This window comes from Salvia splendens, chromosome 22, assembly GCF_004379255.2.
Source record: "Salvia splendens isolate huo1 chromosome 22, SspV2, whole genome shotgun sequence".
NCBI lineage: Eukaryota > Viridiplantae > Streptophyta > Magnoliopsida > Lamiales > Lamiaceae > Salvia > Salvia splendens.
Window position 1 is genome coordinate 6883905 of NC_056053.1, and position 15360 is coordinate 6899264.

The 15360-nt window shown below is 39.2% G+C and overlaps 2 protein-coding genes and 1 pseudogene across 3 annotated transcripts; 2 read left to right on the forward strand and 1 right to left on the reverse strand.

The window, feature by feature from the left end:
• The first annotated feature begins 1259 nt into the window (after positions 1 to 1259).
• LOC121785746 (protein NUCLEAR FUSION DEFECTIVE 6, mitochondrial-like) lies at positions 1260 to 3067 on the forward strand. Of its 2 annotated transcripts, none has more exons than XM_042184163.1 (3): positions 1260 to 1491; positions 1589 to 1713; positions 2074 to 2317. In XM_042184163.1, exons 1-3 carry the CDS (start codon positions 1349 to 1351, stop codon positions 2091 to 2093), a joined length of 288 nt encoding a protein of 95 aa, XP_042040097.1. In that variant the 5' UTR covers positions 1260 to 1348; the 3' UTR covers positions 2094 to 2317. The 2 variants fall into 2 exon arrangements, with proteins under 2 accessions (XP_042040097.1, XP_042040098.1); XM_042184164.1 differs by lacking the exon at positions 2074 to 2317 and adding an exon at positions 2613 to 3067 and having other exon boundaries at positions 1277 to 1491.
• Positions 3068 to 3529: 462 nt separating this feature from the next.
• On the reverse strand, positions 3530 to 9809 carry LOC121786554 (annotated as a pseudogene).
• A 4687-nt stretch (positions 9810 to 14496) lies between these two features.
• Positions 14497 to 15269, forward strand: LOC121787260 (auxin-repressed 12.5 kDa protein-like). The gene is made up of 3 exons (XM_042185943.1): positions 14497 to 14666; positions 14749 to 14956; positions 15055 to 15269. Exons 1-3 carry the CDS (start codon positions 14561 to 14563, stop codon positions 15098 to 15100), a joined length of 360 nt encoding a protein of 119 aa, XP_042041877.1. The 5' UTR covers positions 14497 to 14560; the 3' UTR covers positions 15101 to 15269.
• Positions 15270 to 15360: the final 91 nt, after the last annotated feature.

Genomic DNA, 15360 nt, shown 5'->3' on the forward strand with positions numbered 1-15360 from the left:
CTTCAAAGATCATCGTGAGATTCTTGCCCTTGAAACCGGTAGTGAACACCCCTTTCTAGGTGGCGGGGCAGTTCTTCCACTCCCAAGGCATACAATCTATGCTACCCAACATTCCCGGATACTCGTGCTGACTCCCGTGCATATCCATCAGAGCCTAGCAATCTTCGGGGGTAGGCTTCCGAAAATACCTATCCCCGAATATCTCCTTAACGCCCTTACAAAAATACTTCAGACATTCGCGGGCAGTCGTCTCGCCGATGTGGAGGTACTCATCGAACATGTCGGCCGCACCTCGGTATGCCAGCTGCCTGATTGTGGTAGTGCACTTCTGTATGGGCGTGTGGCCGAGTTTACCAACCGCATCCTCCCTCATCCTGAAGTACTCGTATCGACGTTCTAAAGCGTCCACGATACACAGAAATAGCGGACGATGCATCCTAAAACGTCATCGGAACATGTTCTCCCCAAACCGCGGCTCCGGAGCGAAGTAGTCCTCATACAACCGACGGTGTGCAGCGATGTGGTCCTGGGGTACTATAGTTCGACGATGGATGGGTCGAGGTACCGCCGGCTGCTGTTGCTGCTGCAAGACCGCTTGTATCGCGCGATTTATCTCCCTGTACGTAACGGTGCGCAACTGTTCTTTAATTCGCCGGCGTACGTCATCAACACCCCCACCACTACCGCCCGCACCACTACCACCCGCACCACTATCACTACCACTAGTCATTTTGGATATATAAAAGAAACGCATAGAGAGAAACTTGTTAAAACAAGTGGTGCGAATGAAATGAAGTTCAACGAGCCGTATATATAGAGTTTTTTTTTAAATTAAAAATCGGGACGTCCGCCGGGAACCCGCAATGGAGGACGTCACGACGGACGTTGTCGGAAAGCCGCAGATCTGCGGCGTCCGCAGCGGACGTCCGCATCCGTCCCTCCCAAGCCTAATGGCGGATGTCCCACGCGGACATCCGGCACGCCGGTCCGACGTCAGCCGGGACGTCCGCCACTGTGGATGCTCTAAAGTAAAAGAAAGGATAAATTAGGTGTGATTAGATGTTTTGCTTTTAGTAAAAAAAAATAACTCAAGTAACTTGGGATAAACCAAAAAAGAATATGACTCAACTAATTTGGTACGGTGGGAGTAAGTGAAACTAGTGTTAAAGAATTATAACCGTCCATATTATTAGCGTTGATTAAAAAAATTATATTTAAATTTGGTTGAATTTTGCGAAACGGCCAAAAATGGTTTAATATGATTTGGAAATCCCAGATTTGGGTATCAGTATCAACGCTAAAACCCAGACAAAGCCCTACCTCTCTCTCTCTAGTCAATAACCACACCATGGCCGCCTTCGCCGCCAGATCAGCCTTTCGCTCGGCCGCGCGCAGCGCCTCCGCGACTGTATCCGCCGGCATCAAGCCCAGGGCCGCTCCCTCTCCATTTCGCGTCCCATCGCAAACTCCGCTCTCCGCTCGCATTTTCAGGTTTCACTGCCGAATTAGGGCTATTTTTCCCCCTTTCAACGATTCCATTCTCAATTCTCGCTTCGTCGATTGCCGATTAACTATTCTCCTAATTTAGGTCTCCCGTTGAGATGAGCTGTGTTAGCGTAATGTCGATGTTGCCGCACCACACCGCCACCGCCACCGCCGTCCTAAATTCTATGCTATCCGTCGCGCCTCGCGGCCACGGCTGGAGCATTGAAGGTCAGTTCTACTGTGCCTTTTTAGCTATGTTATTAGAAATTAATCAAATTATGCCATTTTTCATCCTGTCATTTTCTGTGAGTGAATGATTTTAAGGGAAATATGGAAGTCTCTTATGATATTCTGCTGTTATCTGAAATGAAGATAAAATTAGGTTATAGCTACGATACATGAAGTGTTTTTAGTGATCATTTCTGAATATATGATTTTTAAATAATTTTAAGAGGTTTGTTGTTAGACAATTGATTTTAAATTTTTGTTAATCAGATCTGAGAGCTTGATTCTGTGGATAGATTATCGCACTTCTGATTATTTTGAGAAATTTGTTGATATTTAGTACTAATACATTGTGTTCATCAGATACCAACGATGATGTATGATGACTATTGGATTGTTCGAGCCAAGTTTTATTTTCTTTGATCCTCTTTGGCATAGAATAAGTTCATCAACTGTTAAAAAAGGAAACTGTTTTAGCTGATTTCTTTGCCGAACAAAGATTCTTCAAGTTTGTAATGTTTCTTTGTGTAAAATCAGCAAGTATGGTCGTTTCCAGGTTCTTTGTGTAGCATACTTATCGTCTTCTATTCTCATGTTGCTTCAAGAATGACATTATAGTGATAAAGGGAATAGAAAAGAAAGCAATACTAGCATTACCTTTGACTCGGCCTTTTCCTTTTTATTCGTTCAGGGTTATGATTCCTGCTTGTTGGCTGATTTGAGGCTTGAAGGTTTTCTGATTCTCTCGTTTTTGTTTAAGCTATAATAGTAGTATTGCATAAGCCTCAGAGGATAACTGGCACTTTAAACCACAGTCTTAATCTCTCAATTGTTCTTTTTGCTTGTTTTCTAGCAGCAAATGGCTAAACTAGTTTCTATAATTTCTTTTTGCTGTATTGTAGATCGGTGATTGTTCGAATGTGTTGAGATGGACAGCTTTTTGTGATTGTTGTCAGTGGACAAGTAATACTACTTCAAGGGGCATCGTTTCTGCTTCGTCGTTAGAGCTAGTCTTTTATAATCTTTGTAGTCGTCTTCCCCATTCTCGGCCATTCATTACTTCGTGTTTCTAGAAACCTTTTGCAAGAAGATCTAGTAGTACTACTAAATTGTGTTTTCCTTCGCTTTCTTCAAAAAAAATGTGTAGTGCTTAAGCATCGCTTAAATGTTTGGACATATGATCTCACAAAAAATTGCTTTTATTTACTAGTTGGTGTTTATTCCTTGCCTGTAGTGTTTGAGGGCTTGAAGCTAAAATTATTGTTTGAGAGGTTGAAACATGTACAATGTTCAAAAACAGATTGAATGTATTGTGACATTATTTCACTATTATTAGTTTATTATCATTTCAGCTCAACTCTTTCTCCCCTCTTTGAATGCATTTCTGATTGACAATTAAAGCTTGATCATTTGGAACTTTATGTATAGAAATTACACAAGAAAATTTGCTTTACATATGCTTCAAGCAATAGTGCAACAGACCAACAGCATCATCACATTACTACCTACATATTTGCAACACAACTTCAAATCTCAACAGTTAGACATTTCACTTAAATATATGATCTCAAAATTAAAATAAACAAAAAAACCCCAGAAATTCACTCATGAATATTGAAAATTTACTTTTTCCAGAGATCCTATATGGCAGAATCAAGGGAGACGCACCATCAAATTAATGCCATAAATAAATCAGACCTATAGCATGTTGTTAATCAAAAAAGATAGTAAAATAACCAGGAAACCATGTATACCAAGACCCAATAGTGCTGCAATGAATTGTCGTCCAAATATCCACAAGGTGGAATCCACAAACTTATCAAGATTCTTCGACGTTGACCAGCTCGTAGGGAGAGGTGGTTTTCCTCTTTGACCACAAATTCTGCTGGTTGGGTGACCTCAACACGACCCCACTTATCCACAGCAAGCCTCATCGAACCCTAAACATGTCAATCTTTGCATTACGAAGTATCATTGTATTATTAGGCTTCATCATCTCAACTGCATCATAATTAGAGCATTTTTCATCATCAAATATGCAGCAAGTTAATACAAGGAGTATATACTAGCAACCACTTATTTTAATTGGTATATTGCAATCACAATATTAAAAATAAGGGTCAATAAACATTAAGAAATAGAAGGCACAAAAGCCAATTTAAATTAGACAGGCAAGAATAAAATGAGAGTTGAATCCAACCCGACTGACAGAGCTGTTTTTAGGCCATCCACAACGCTGTTCCTATACCGTTCCTTAAACTACTATTTGCGGGCCCCACTGTACTTTTTTACTCCATTCCTTAACTAAGGAACGGAACCTGCAACCCTCCGTTCCTTAGCCGTTCCTTAACTGTTCCTTAAATTACTATTCATTCAATTTCATTTCTTATTTTTATTTCCAACCCAATTCAATTAAAACAAACACACTTTATTAAAAAACACACAACATTAAAAAAAATTACAACTTAAACTTAAAAAAAATAAAAAACACACAATAAAAAACACACAATTAAACGTGGGAAAATAAAAAACTACTCCGCCGGCTAATCATCCTTCGGAGGCGGTCGAGGTTGAGGGGGAGTCGGAAGGCCAAGTTGTGCTGCCATATGCACAATTCCGTTCCACCAGGCCGCGAATTGAGCGTACGAGAAGCGGGAAGTGTCCGCCATTGTGGCGGTCATGTACGCCACCATAAGTGTGTCCGAGCCTCCGCGCGAGCCCGATCCCGAGGCCGGCTGACTTGATTCGCCTCAGCCCTTCCTCGCTCTAGCCGCCTTCGTCCCTTGCGGCCGACGGCGCCCACGGCTGGATTCCCCGTATTCGCTGGCCGTACCCGCAAACACCTGCGGTTCACCCTCGCTGCCCTCCCCGGTGTCACCAGACGAGTAGTTTCCGCTCGCCGTGTGCTTCGTGCGCTTTGAGGTTGAGCCCGAGCTGGAGCGGACACCGCCGGCCCACCTTTCCTCGTCCTTGACGAGCTGCCAAATATCAACAAATTTGAACTGTAGACCGGTGTCCTGGTGGAAGGCGCGCAAAGCCGCCCTCAGAATGTTGGCGCCCGAAGCTCCGCTTTGGTAGTGCGCCGCTTCGGCCGAGTAGATGCCGCAGAATTTTTTGACCTGTAAGTCAACTCGGCCAAAGTGAGCACGGAGCATTGTATATTTGCGCTTCCGGGCCCCTTTTGGCTTAGTCTGGTGGTAGACATCACGGACCTTTTCCCAGAAGCACTTGGCGGCTTGTTGATTCCCGACGATGGGATCGTACGAGACGGTGAGCCAGGCGTTGTACATCGCCTTTGTTTCTTCGTTGCTGTACGAGTGCCGGCCCAGATCCTCCGGTTCCTCCTCCTGTTCCTCCTCCTCCTCCTCGGCCGCCTCAGACGCAGCCCTGGAGCTTCCACCGCCTCGGCCTCCTCCCTGGGTGGGTTCAACGGGGATATCCTCCCGAATCTGGGACAATCCCTGAGAAGGCAGCGAGGCGGAGGGTCGAGCGTATGCATCCACATCGAAAGTGGGTGGTTGGTACCCACCCGGGGTCGCCGACCCCTGGGTGCCCGGCGTCGACGAACCGGAACCACCAAGTGTGTTGTACATGGTCTCCCAATCGCCGAACGCGTTGAGATCCCACCCACCGGAGCCGCCACCGCCGTAGTTGCCGTCGCCGGACATTTTGTGAAGAGATTGAATATTAAAATTGGAGAGGAAATGAAGTTGATTTAGGAAGAATAGATGTGTAGTTGTGTGTGAAATGAGGATGAATTAGGAGTATTTATAGAATAAGAAAATAAAAATAAAAATAAAAATAAAAATAAAAAAATAAAAAAATAAAGGTATAAAAAACGGTAATAATACCGTTAATTTTTTTTTTAAAAAAATAATTATTGCGTCAGCACGTGACGTCGCCCACTCGCGGGCCGGCGAGTGGGCGACACGCACGACGCGGGGAGAGCCACGTCGCCGAAGCGCGTGGCGGCACGGACCGTGCTGCGGGTCGTGCCGTCGGCACCCGGCACGGCTTGGGAACGGCTCCTCGACGACACCATGCACCGCAACGCGTTCCGGACATCCGCCATTAGGCGAGCGACCGGCGGACGCGGACGTCGCTTGCGGACACCGGATTTCCGACAACGAACTCCTCAAACACACATCACAGGCATTTACGCATCAATTACGAATAGAGACCTTGATCATTGCGAGAGGTGAAGAGAATCGTCCCTGTTTCATCACCGATAAGGCATTCAGCGATCCTCGTGTTCTGGAGTTTTTCGGATGCGTGGGGCACTCTACTACTACAATAACATAAATGTACCCACTTTGTTATTTCTGCCATCTATGGGGAAAACGCCATTTGAGTTGGCGTCTTATTAAGTAAAAACGCCAACGAAGGCGTTTTCCAATTTATTTTTGATTTTATGTAAATGTAATATTTATTGGAACACGCCAACCAGGTTGGCGTGTTTATTATATTGTAACTATGGCTTTCTAGGGCTTGTTAGACACGAAAATGGATAAGGAAAAAAATTATGCCTAAAAACGCCAACCCGGTTGGCGTTTCTTTACAAAATGGTTCATCCCGTCGATTTTTTAAAAACCGAAACCAAGTGTAAAACGCCATCCCGGTTGGCGTGTTATTAAAAAAAATAAAAAATGTAAAATATATCTTAAACACGCCATCTACGTCGGCGTTTTTAAAAAAAATTTAAAAATTTTAAAACATTAAACGCTTGAAACGCCGTTCTCGATGACGTTTTTTTACAGAATGTTTCTCGTCGGTTTTTAAAAGTATAAAACGCCAATCAGGTTGGCGTGTACTATATTTAAGTAAAAGAGTACCGTATTTCATAAATTAAGTCAAAGTTCATTGATAATGATAGTCTAAGTAATCTAAAGTTTCAAAGTCCTCAACAAGAAATCAGTCAAATCATTTTGTACACTCAAAATTGCATTGCAAGTAGAGAGAGGGGAAGGGAAACAGATGTTGCAACTAGTGTTGCCCACGGTTCCGGTTCGGTCGAAGGCGGAACCGGAACTGAACCGTGAGGCTATTTCACGGTTCCGGTTCCGGTTCGAAAACCGGCGGTTCCGGTTTCGGTTCGGAACCGCCGATTTTTCCGGCGGTTTAGGCGGTTCCGGTTCGGAACCGGCGGTTTTGCGGTTCGGTTGTATTTTTTTTTTTAATTTGGATTTATACAACAAATTGGAACAAGACAATGTATAATTCAAATAGAAATACGGCGAATAAGGAGAAAATGATATCAATTTTATTGAGTTTGAGTTGTAACGGACAACGATACATTACAAATTACAATATATATACATCTACAACTACAAGTATACAACATACAACAATGTAATATAATTGTACAAAATAATATTTGTAATAGCATGTGCCGTATCTTGCTCTTCTCGATTCTACAAAATAATATTTGTATTGTAAATATCAAATAAAATTATGAACAATAATGTAATGTAAATCAAAATTAATTAAATTAGTAGATAATAAATATTAACCTGCCACGCATCCATGTTCATTTGAGAAATCTCATCAATAACGGCTCTCCGAGATGGCCTCTTGGACTTTCCCTTTCCCTTATCAACACGACCTTCTCGGGATGAAGACATCTTGATATATAGTAAAAATGTAGAAATATGGAATAATATATATATTTTTTGTTTTAGCAATTGAAAAAGAAAGACAACTTATAGAACTACGGGAACAAGTATAAAGTGTATAACAATGCTTAATAAGAGTAGCACTTGAGTAATTAAATGGAAGCACAATAGCACAAATGATAAATTGGAGACAAAGAGAGAGAATTGTGAGATTGAAGAGAGAAACTCTTATTAACACAAGAGTGGGGTAAATGTAAATGAGGATAGAGGGGGGTATTTATAGATAAAAATGAGGGGGAAAATGGAAGAATTCGAATTTGAAATTTGAAAAAAAAATTGAAAATTTCGGAAAACCGGCGGTTTTGGCGGAAAACCGCCTGTTTCCGGGACAAAACCGCCGGTTCGGTCAACGAACCGTCTGCAAAAGCTGCGCCATTGTCGCCTCGTGTTCCGCGCCGCATCGAAAGCCACTGAACCGGCGGTTAACCGTCGGTTTTCACGGTTAACCGCCGGTTAACCGACGAAAAACCGGCGGTTCAGGCCGGTTTTGCCGCTGAAAAGCTGCCGCCGGCGGCCCCATCCATGACACCTTGTTTTACGCGCCCGAATCGGCGGTTTTGTCGGTTAACCGGCGGTTCCGAACCGTCCGGAACCGGCGGTTCGGTGACGGTTCCGGTTCGAAAAATCTTGAACCGGAACCGGACCGCGGTTCCAAATGCGACGGTTCCGGTTCGAGAAAATTGTCACGGTTCCGGTTCGGCGGTTAACCGCCGGAACCGGAACCGGTTGGCATCTCTAGTTGCAACATGCTGTCCAAATATTTTGTAAGGAATTAATCAACAACGATACATTTTCAGAAGTATGCGGCCATTTAACCAAAAACAAAAATTATACCAATTATAAATAAATGGTAGAATGCACATCCTTATCATACCTCTCAATTACTCTAACTGTAGCACTTCGACTTCGAGGGTTTAGTCTCTGCTCGAATTCGCGCAGCTTTTCCCCTTTTTTCTTGAAGAAATTGCGAATAGCTTCAACGAGCTCTAATGACTTCCCCAAAATATTTGACAAAATTAATGAGGCTTGCAAGAAGACGTACGGAGAGATTGTAAATAGCTTCAACGAGCTTGAATCCGCCCGCTTATCCCACTCACTACAAAAATGTTATTGAAAGGAAGGCTTGGGAGATTGGCCCTCTTCTTCTATGCAGCGAGAGGAATCACCACAGGTAATGAATCCGCCATTGATGAGCATAGGGTGGAGAAGGTTTTCGCTCAGGCAGGAAAAAGGGTTTTCGATTTGGGAGAAGAAATGGAGGTAGGATTCGCGATTTGGGGAGAATTTGATTTGGGAGAAGAGATGGAGGTAGGGTTCGCGATTTGGGGAGAAATACTCTCCTGAATCTGTGAAGAGGGAAACACGACAACCTCATTGGCGTGTGTTCAAATTTTAATTTTTTTAATTACTTATAAAAAACGCCAATAAGACTTCCGTTTTCTACTTAAACACGCCAACGTGGTTGTCGTGTTTCAATAAATATTGTATTTACATAAAATCAAAAATTAATCGTAAAACGCCTTCTTGGTTGGTGTATTTACTTAATAAAATGGCAACACGGTTGGCGTTTTCCCCATAGATGGAAGCAATAAATGGAAGCAATAACAAAGTGAATACAATTTTGTTATTGTAGTAGTAGAGTCCACCACGCATCTGATTTTCTCCGTGTTCTGATTCTGCCCTCGGAAGGTCGGATTCCGCGGCTTCTTAGGGTGTCCACAATAAGACGGACACCCCAATAGCCCCGCCCTAATTTTTGTCCATAGCCCCAGTTTTTTTGTCCATAGCCCCAAAATTTTTTTTCCGCCCACTATGGTGACACTTCCAGTAGCCCCCAAATTTTATAATCAATTTTTCATTTTAAAATGTTTTTAGTTTCAATCAGGTATAATTAAAATTATCGCAATGTAAATAATTAGAAAACGAGGTAATTGTGGACAAATATTCGTTGTATTGCAAAAGGGTAAAATTATAAAACGAAAATTTTAAAAAAATACAACTAAAAATTCACACGGCGCTGCCACCTCCCCTACGTGCCCACACTTCTTCAATCAAATCGGCCTGGAGTGTGGTATGTGATGTCGTCTTACGCATATCAGCGAAACGTTGGATCAAATATTCATTGCTCCGTGGTACGCCCATCTGGATCAGCGCGGAGGCAACACCGTGACTTGTACTTGCGCCCTCTTCCGGTGCCCAGCGCTCTGCCGCAAATCCTTCATCTTCTAGTGAGAGAAATTTTGTGTGATGAAGAGTTGGACTGAGAACGGTGGTCGATTCGAGAACTTTGACGACGAGTGTATGCCCACTGGTCCCCGGCTTCAGAGAATCGACCTTCACGAACACCGGCTTGCTCAGCCCCGGCTTGGTGCCGGCCGAGCCACTGCCCTGCTCCTGAGGTTCCGACGACGGCGCTTTGGCTGCCATAGAGACTGAGTTTGTGAGGGTGAGTGAGATTAGGGGTTTTAGCTTCGATTTGGGTGCGAATGAAACCCTAGCTCTAATTTCTCGTTATGATTAAAAAAGAAAAAAGAAAAAAGAAAATTGGAAACGAATCGACCTGGCGTCGTTACGTAACGCCTTTTTTTTACAACACTACATTTTGGACTGGACTTGTATATTTATAATATAAATCCCACAATTAATCTATATACTATTTATAATAATAAATCCCACAATTAATTAATACTCATTTCACTATTTTTTCCTTACTTTCCTCTAATTTTTCCTCTCTCACTTCATCAGTTATACATTAAAATACGTGTCATTCGTAATCTTATCTATTTTTGGCAAATGGAAGGAGTATGTTAGTCTACTTTTTTTTTTATTATTATTATAGTAATACGTAAAACCACATTCCATTTTACTCATTATAAATAATGTAGAATTCTATATAAGAGGCCTAAGTCATTATTTATAATGTAGAGTATGAAAAAGGTACTCATCAGTCACTCCGTTCCATAATAATAAAATCATTTTGCTATTTTAATACGTTTTTTTTATTATGGAGTTATTTCCTTTTATACCAAAAGTAATACTTCCTCCGTCCCAAGGAAGATGATCCCTTCCTTGGGCGACACATAGTTTTATGATGTTCTATTTTATGTGTTAAGTGAAGAGAGTAAAGTATAAAAGAGAGAATAAAGTATAGATAAATGTGTTTCCATTTATAGTAATGGGTCATCTTGATTGAGACAAACTAAAAAGGAAAGTGAGTCATCTTTAATGGGACGGGGAAATACGTTTTTTCTTTCTTATTTTACCATCTCTTATTTTACTCTATATTCATCTTTCTACTTTTTTTTCATTTCTTACGTTATTATTTTTTACGTAACTCATTCAATAGTATAATTTTTTCTTAAATTAAGTGTCAAAAAAGTAGTCCAAGTATAAAATTCTAAACCAAGCAAGACTAAGAAGCCCGTTATCGACCCTAAATCAACTTTAGATATAATATCGCTATTAAAGAGTGATAAATATCAGAAGGATAATGACGATGGTGCCCCTGCGGAGGCAGAGTAAAGGGACAAGCAGGAAGATAAGCTGACACAGAGTAATAGCTATGTTTTGCCCTTTCGGCGGGCCCACTTTAATTACTCTTCATCCTTATCCTCTTTTCAGATTCTCTTATTCCACTCCATTTTTACAATCACCATTTCACCACCCCATGTCCATGCAATTGTTTACTCCCTCCCTCGGTAAACTACTATTGCATTCCTCTCACAAGGGTTACATTATATAAATTTTGATCGGTTATACAATAAAATTCACATTTTATTTTTACAACAAATAATAAATAGGTCCTACATTCCACCAACTTATTATAAAATTAGGCACTATTTAATAGCTATATTACAATTAGATTATGGGATTTATCAGGGTTTAACTGTGTGTTTTGTAGCTATGTTACAAATCTGTATGACCCATGTTTTGTATCCGGCCCGGATGAAGGCCACTGAAAAGTCTATGTTTCAAGTAGCAACGTAACTACTCCATTTGCCTATGTTAAAAATTTAGTCTACCTAGTTAATTTTGATAAATACAATTTTACCGATGGTATATCAACCATATATATGTACACTATTTTTTATAGACACATACATTAATTATATTTCAATATAACAAATAATAATTAATATAATTAATAATATGCAATTATATAATAAAACAAGAACTAAACTATAGTACAATGCGTTGGTTATATGGGAACAACGAATTATTTTTATAATTAATATGGGTAACAACGAATTATTTTTATAACTAACTTAACATTATTAAGTTTTAAAAAGGATCGTCTCTTACGAAAATGAAGAAGTGATCACAAGCTTGCTTTCCACCAAATTTACGAATTTAAATATAAAATTATATAATAAGAACTAGTATATATGTTTAGATATTTTTAATATAAAATTATATAATAAAAAATAAAATTAACAACTTTAATTTATGCTCATATTTATTATGGAGTATTAATTTTTAGAAATAGTATGTTTGAGTATTTTTTACGGTTAACAAATCACTAAACCATCCAAAACTAAGGCAACATGAGAATATTTTAGCCATTAAATTAAATTAATGAGGATAATATAAGCGATCCTAATTTTTATCTTTATTTATAACTTGTTGTACCAAACATGTAAATATGATAACTCACCGTTATCCTTAGCTAATAAACACACAATTAAGATAAATAAACTAATCGAAACTATGATAACTCATGTCTAGTCGAAACATAACATAGCTACCAAACAATGCCTTAATATATATAAGTGAAGGTCATAGTAAACTAACTTATACAACTCACTTTTCTTTACATTTCTTAAAACTTGTGACCACATCAAATGTGACTCTTATTATGTAACAGATGTAATAATCGTTTCATTTTATCATTTTTATCCGTCCAAAAATAAATACTTCATCCGTTCTTTCATAATTGAGGATGTCTACTGTGTTAGTTAGATAGATAGAAAAAAGTAAGAAAGAGATAAAAAAATAGAGAAAATAGAATAGAAAGTTAATAAAGTAAGAGTGAAAAACAGTGTTGATTATTACTATATATTGAAATGACTCAACTATGATAGAACTTACCAAAATGAAAAAAATGACTTAACTAAGAGGGAACGAAGGGTGTATCTTATTTACTTTTATAGTACTAATGAACTTCATATTTATTAATTTTATCTCACTTATATTTTATTATAAAATAATGCTCCTTTTGTCCCACAATAAACGTTACCACATAATTTTAGGAGATTAGTTTTGATTGTTAAGTAGAGAGAGAAAATATAATTTTTATATTTATATGAGAGAGACCTTTACACTAATTTTTTAATTTATATGAGAGAAATTTACACTAATAAAAATGTAATATCTTTAGTGAGACAAACAAAAAAGCAAAGTGCAAAATTTTTTATGGGAAGAATGAAGTATATATAACTTTGACTCACTTATTAATATCTTTTTCTATTTACTTTCTTTTATATTTCTTTTCTTCAAACTCATGTCAAATCAAATTAAGTATATTACTTGTGAGGACGGATACAAGAAAAATCCAAATATTTATTTTTTTATATTTCTTTTTTTAAAACTCATGTCAAATCAAATTAAGTATATTAGCTGTGAAGACGGATACAAGAAAAATCCAAATATTTATTTTATGTATATACGAGAGACTCGAGAGTGTATGAACCAAGCTCAATTTCAAAAATTGAATAACATGCATGAAATGAAAGAATTGTACTCTCTCATGAAATAGTACACGAGAGAGTCGAGAGTGTATGAACCAAGCTCAATCACAAAAATTGAATAACATACATGAAATGAAAGAATTTTACTTTCCCATGAAATAGTACTACTAACACTAATTAAGTTGTGGTACTACTTTGAATAATACTAGAATATATTATAAGTGGAGAAAATGTTACACCCTATTGGATAGAATATGGATTTTCAGAGGTTATATTGTATTGGAGCGGATAAATGATGTGCCATCAGCTCAGCTGTGTAGAGCATCAACAATGATGGCTGATAGCCACAGCCGAGCAATCGGACACCCGATCGGCCTTCATGGTCTCTCATTGTGGAGAGGGAGCCCATCTCCACCCCAATTCGCCTCCGCCCCAGCGCCGAACAATAGCCTCAGCCGATACCTCATCGGCTCCGCATCGGCCCTGCGATGGGCCTCCATTGCGGAGGCTCGGGCCGATGGCGGAGCCGATTTTTATATTTTTTTTAAAACTAATTTTTTAATTTTCTTCTCCTACTATAAATACCTCCAACATGATATGATTGAAGAACTTTGGTCATGAAGGCACTGATGTTTTATTGTAATTTTATTTAAATTCGCTTCTCGTTGTATTCTGTTTTCCAATATTATAATGCATCGAAAAATGAATTTATTAGGTAATTTTATTTATATTATTTAGACACTTATGCTTTATTTAGTTTTTAAAATGAAATATGTTTTGTGCCGTATATTACGTTGTCTTTTAATTTACATCAACAATTAAAAGTGAAATAAAATAGTGATGGTGTGGAAATGAGATGAGCTCTGAGATAGGGTTTGGGATGAGCTCTCATTGCATTGAGATAGTCTTTAAGATGGACTTGCTGACGGGACTTGCTGACGTGATAGGAAAAAATGGAGATAGACTCTGAGATGGGCTTCATAGATAGGCCACCATTGCTAATGCTCTACCAAGATTAATAACAAGTGGAGACCATATAGAAAAAAAATACTATACAATCTATTAAAAACTATAACAAATAAATGTGTACTAATTTAATTGATATTCATGACTAGTGTATAGTTTAATGACTAATAAAATGTGCATTAGCTAACATAAAATTAATTAGAATTCATTGGTCAAGGACTCATAACATACCTCATATAGCTTACCATAACACTCATATTAACGACACTTGTCATATACGTACCTTACTATTCTCTTTCATTCAATTTGATACATCTGCGTACTTAAGTTACTCGACAGACGATAATACCCATGTAGTAATAAACAATTACTCCATATAACCCATCCTGGCAATAGAGAAAAGAAGGTGGAAGATAGAAATGGATAGATATTTTGCACCCTCAAACACTTCTATTTATACACCCATCATCACTCTTGCCACTAGTTACACTAATCATCTTCGTATAACCAAAAATCAATCAAGAAATGGTGCTCTTGGATCATCTCTGGGATGATGTGGTGGCCGGGCCGCAGCCGGAGCGCGGCCTCAAACACCTCAAGAAGGTCTACACCAAGCCCTTGAACATCAAAGGTATATATAGTACTATTTTTTTGCGTGTGATCTTGTTTTTTTCTTTTGGGATTAATTTGTGATATGATGATGAAATGATCAGATATTGGGGGGGAGGGAAGCAGCAAGTACCAGAGATCTCTGTCGATGCCAGCCAGCCCGGTGACGCCGGGGACGCCGTCGCCCACCGCCGTCAGGAAGGACAACGTGTGGCGGAGCGTCTTCCATCCCGGCAGCAACATCGCCACCAAGACCGTCGGAGCTAACTACTTCGATCGCCCCGAGCCCAACTCCCCCACCGTTTATGACTGGTGATCACTTTCACACATCCTTTTTTACTTTTTTCATTTTTTTTTAATTTTACTGTATTATATATGTTAATTATATGAATTATTCTTGAATTTTGTAGGCTTTACAGTGGGGAGACGAGGAGCAAGCACCACGAGAAATTGTGAGCGGCGGCGTTTGCATCTAAACAGTTTACTTGTATGTATATAAAAGTATGTATTATGGGTATGAGGGGTTTGGTTGCTTTTGTGGTTATTATGGTTTGATTAAGCAAACTTAATTATGTTTGAGTTTCTGATGTGCAACTTAATGCTAATCAAGGTTTTCTCTGCGTCACCTAGTTTTTAATTTCTCAATACCATGTGTAATGGGGATTATACAAACTACACTAAAAAAGATAAAGCTGTCAATCAAGAGAAAATAATAA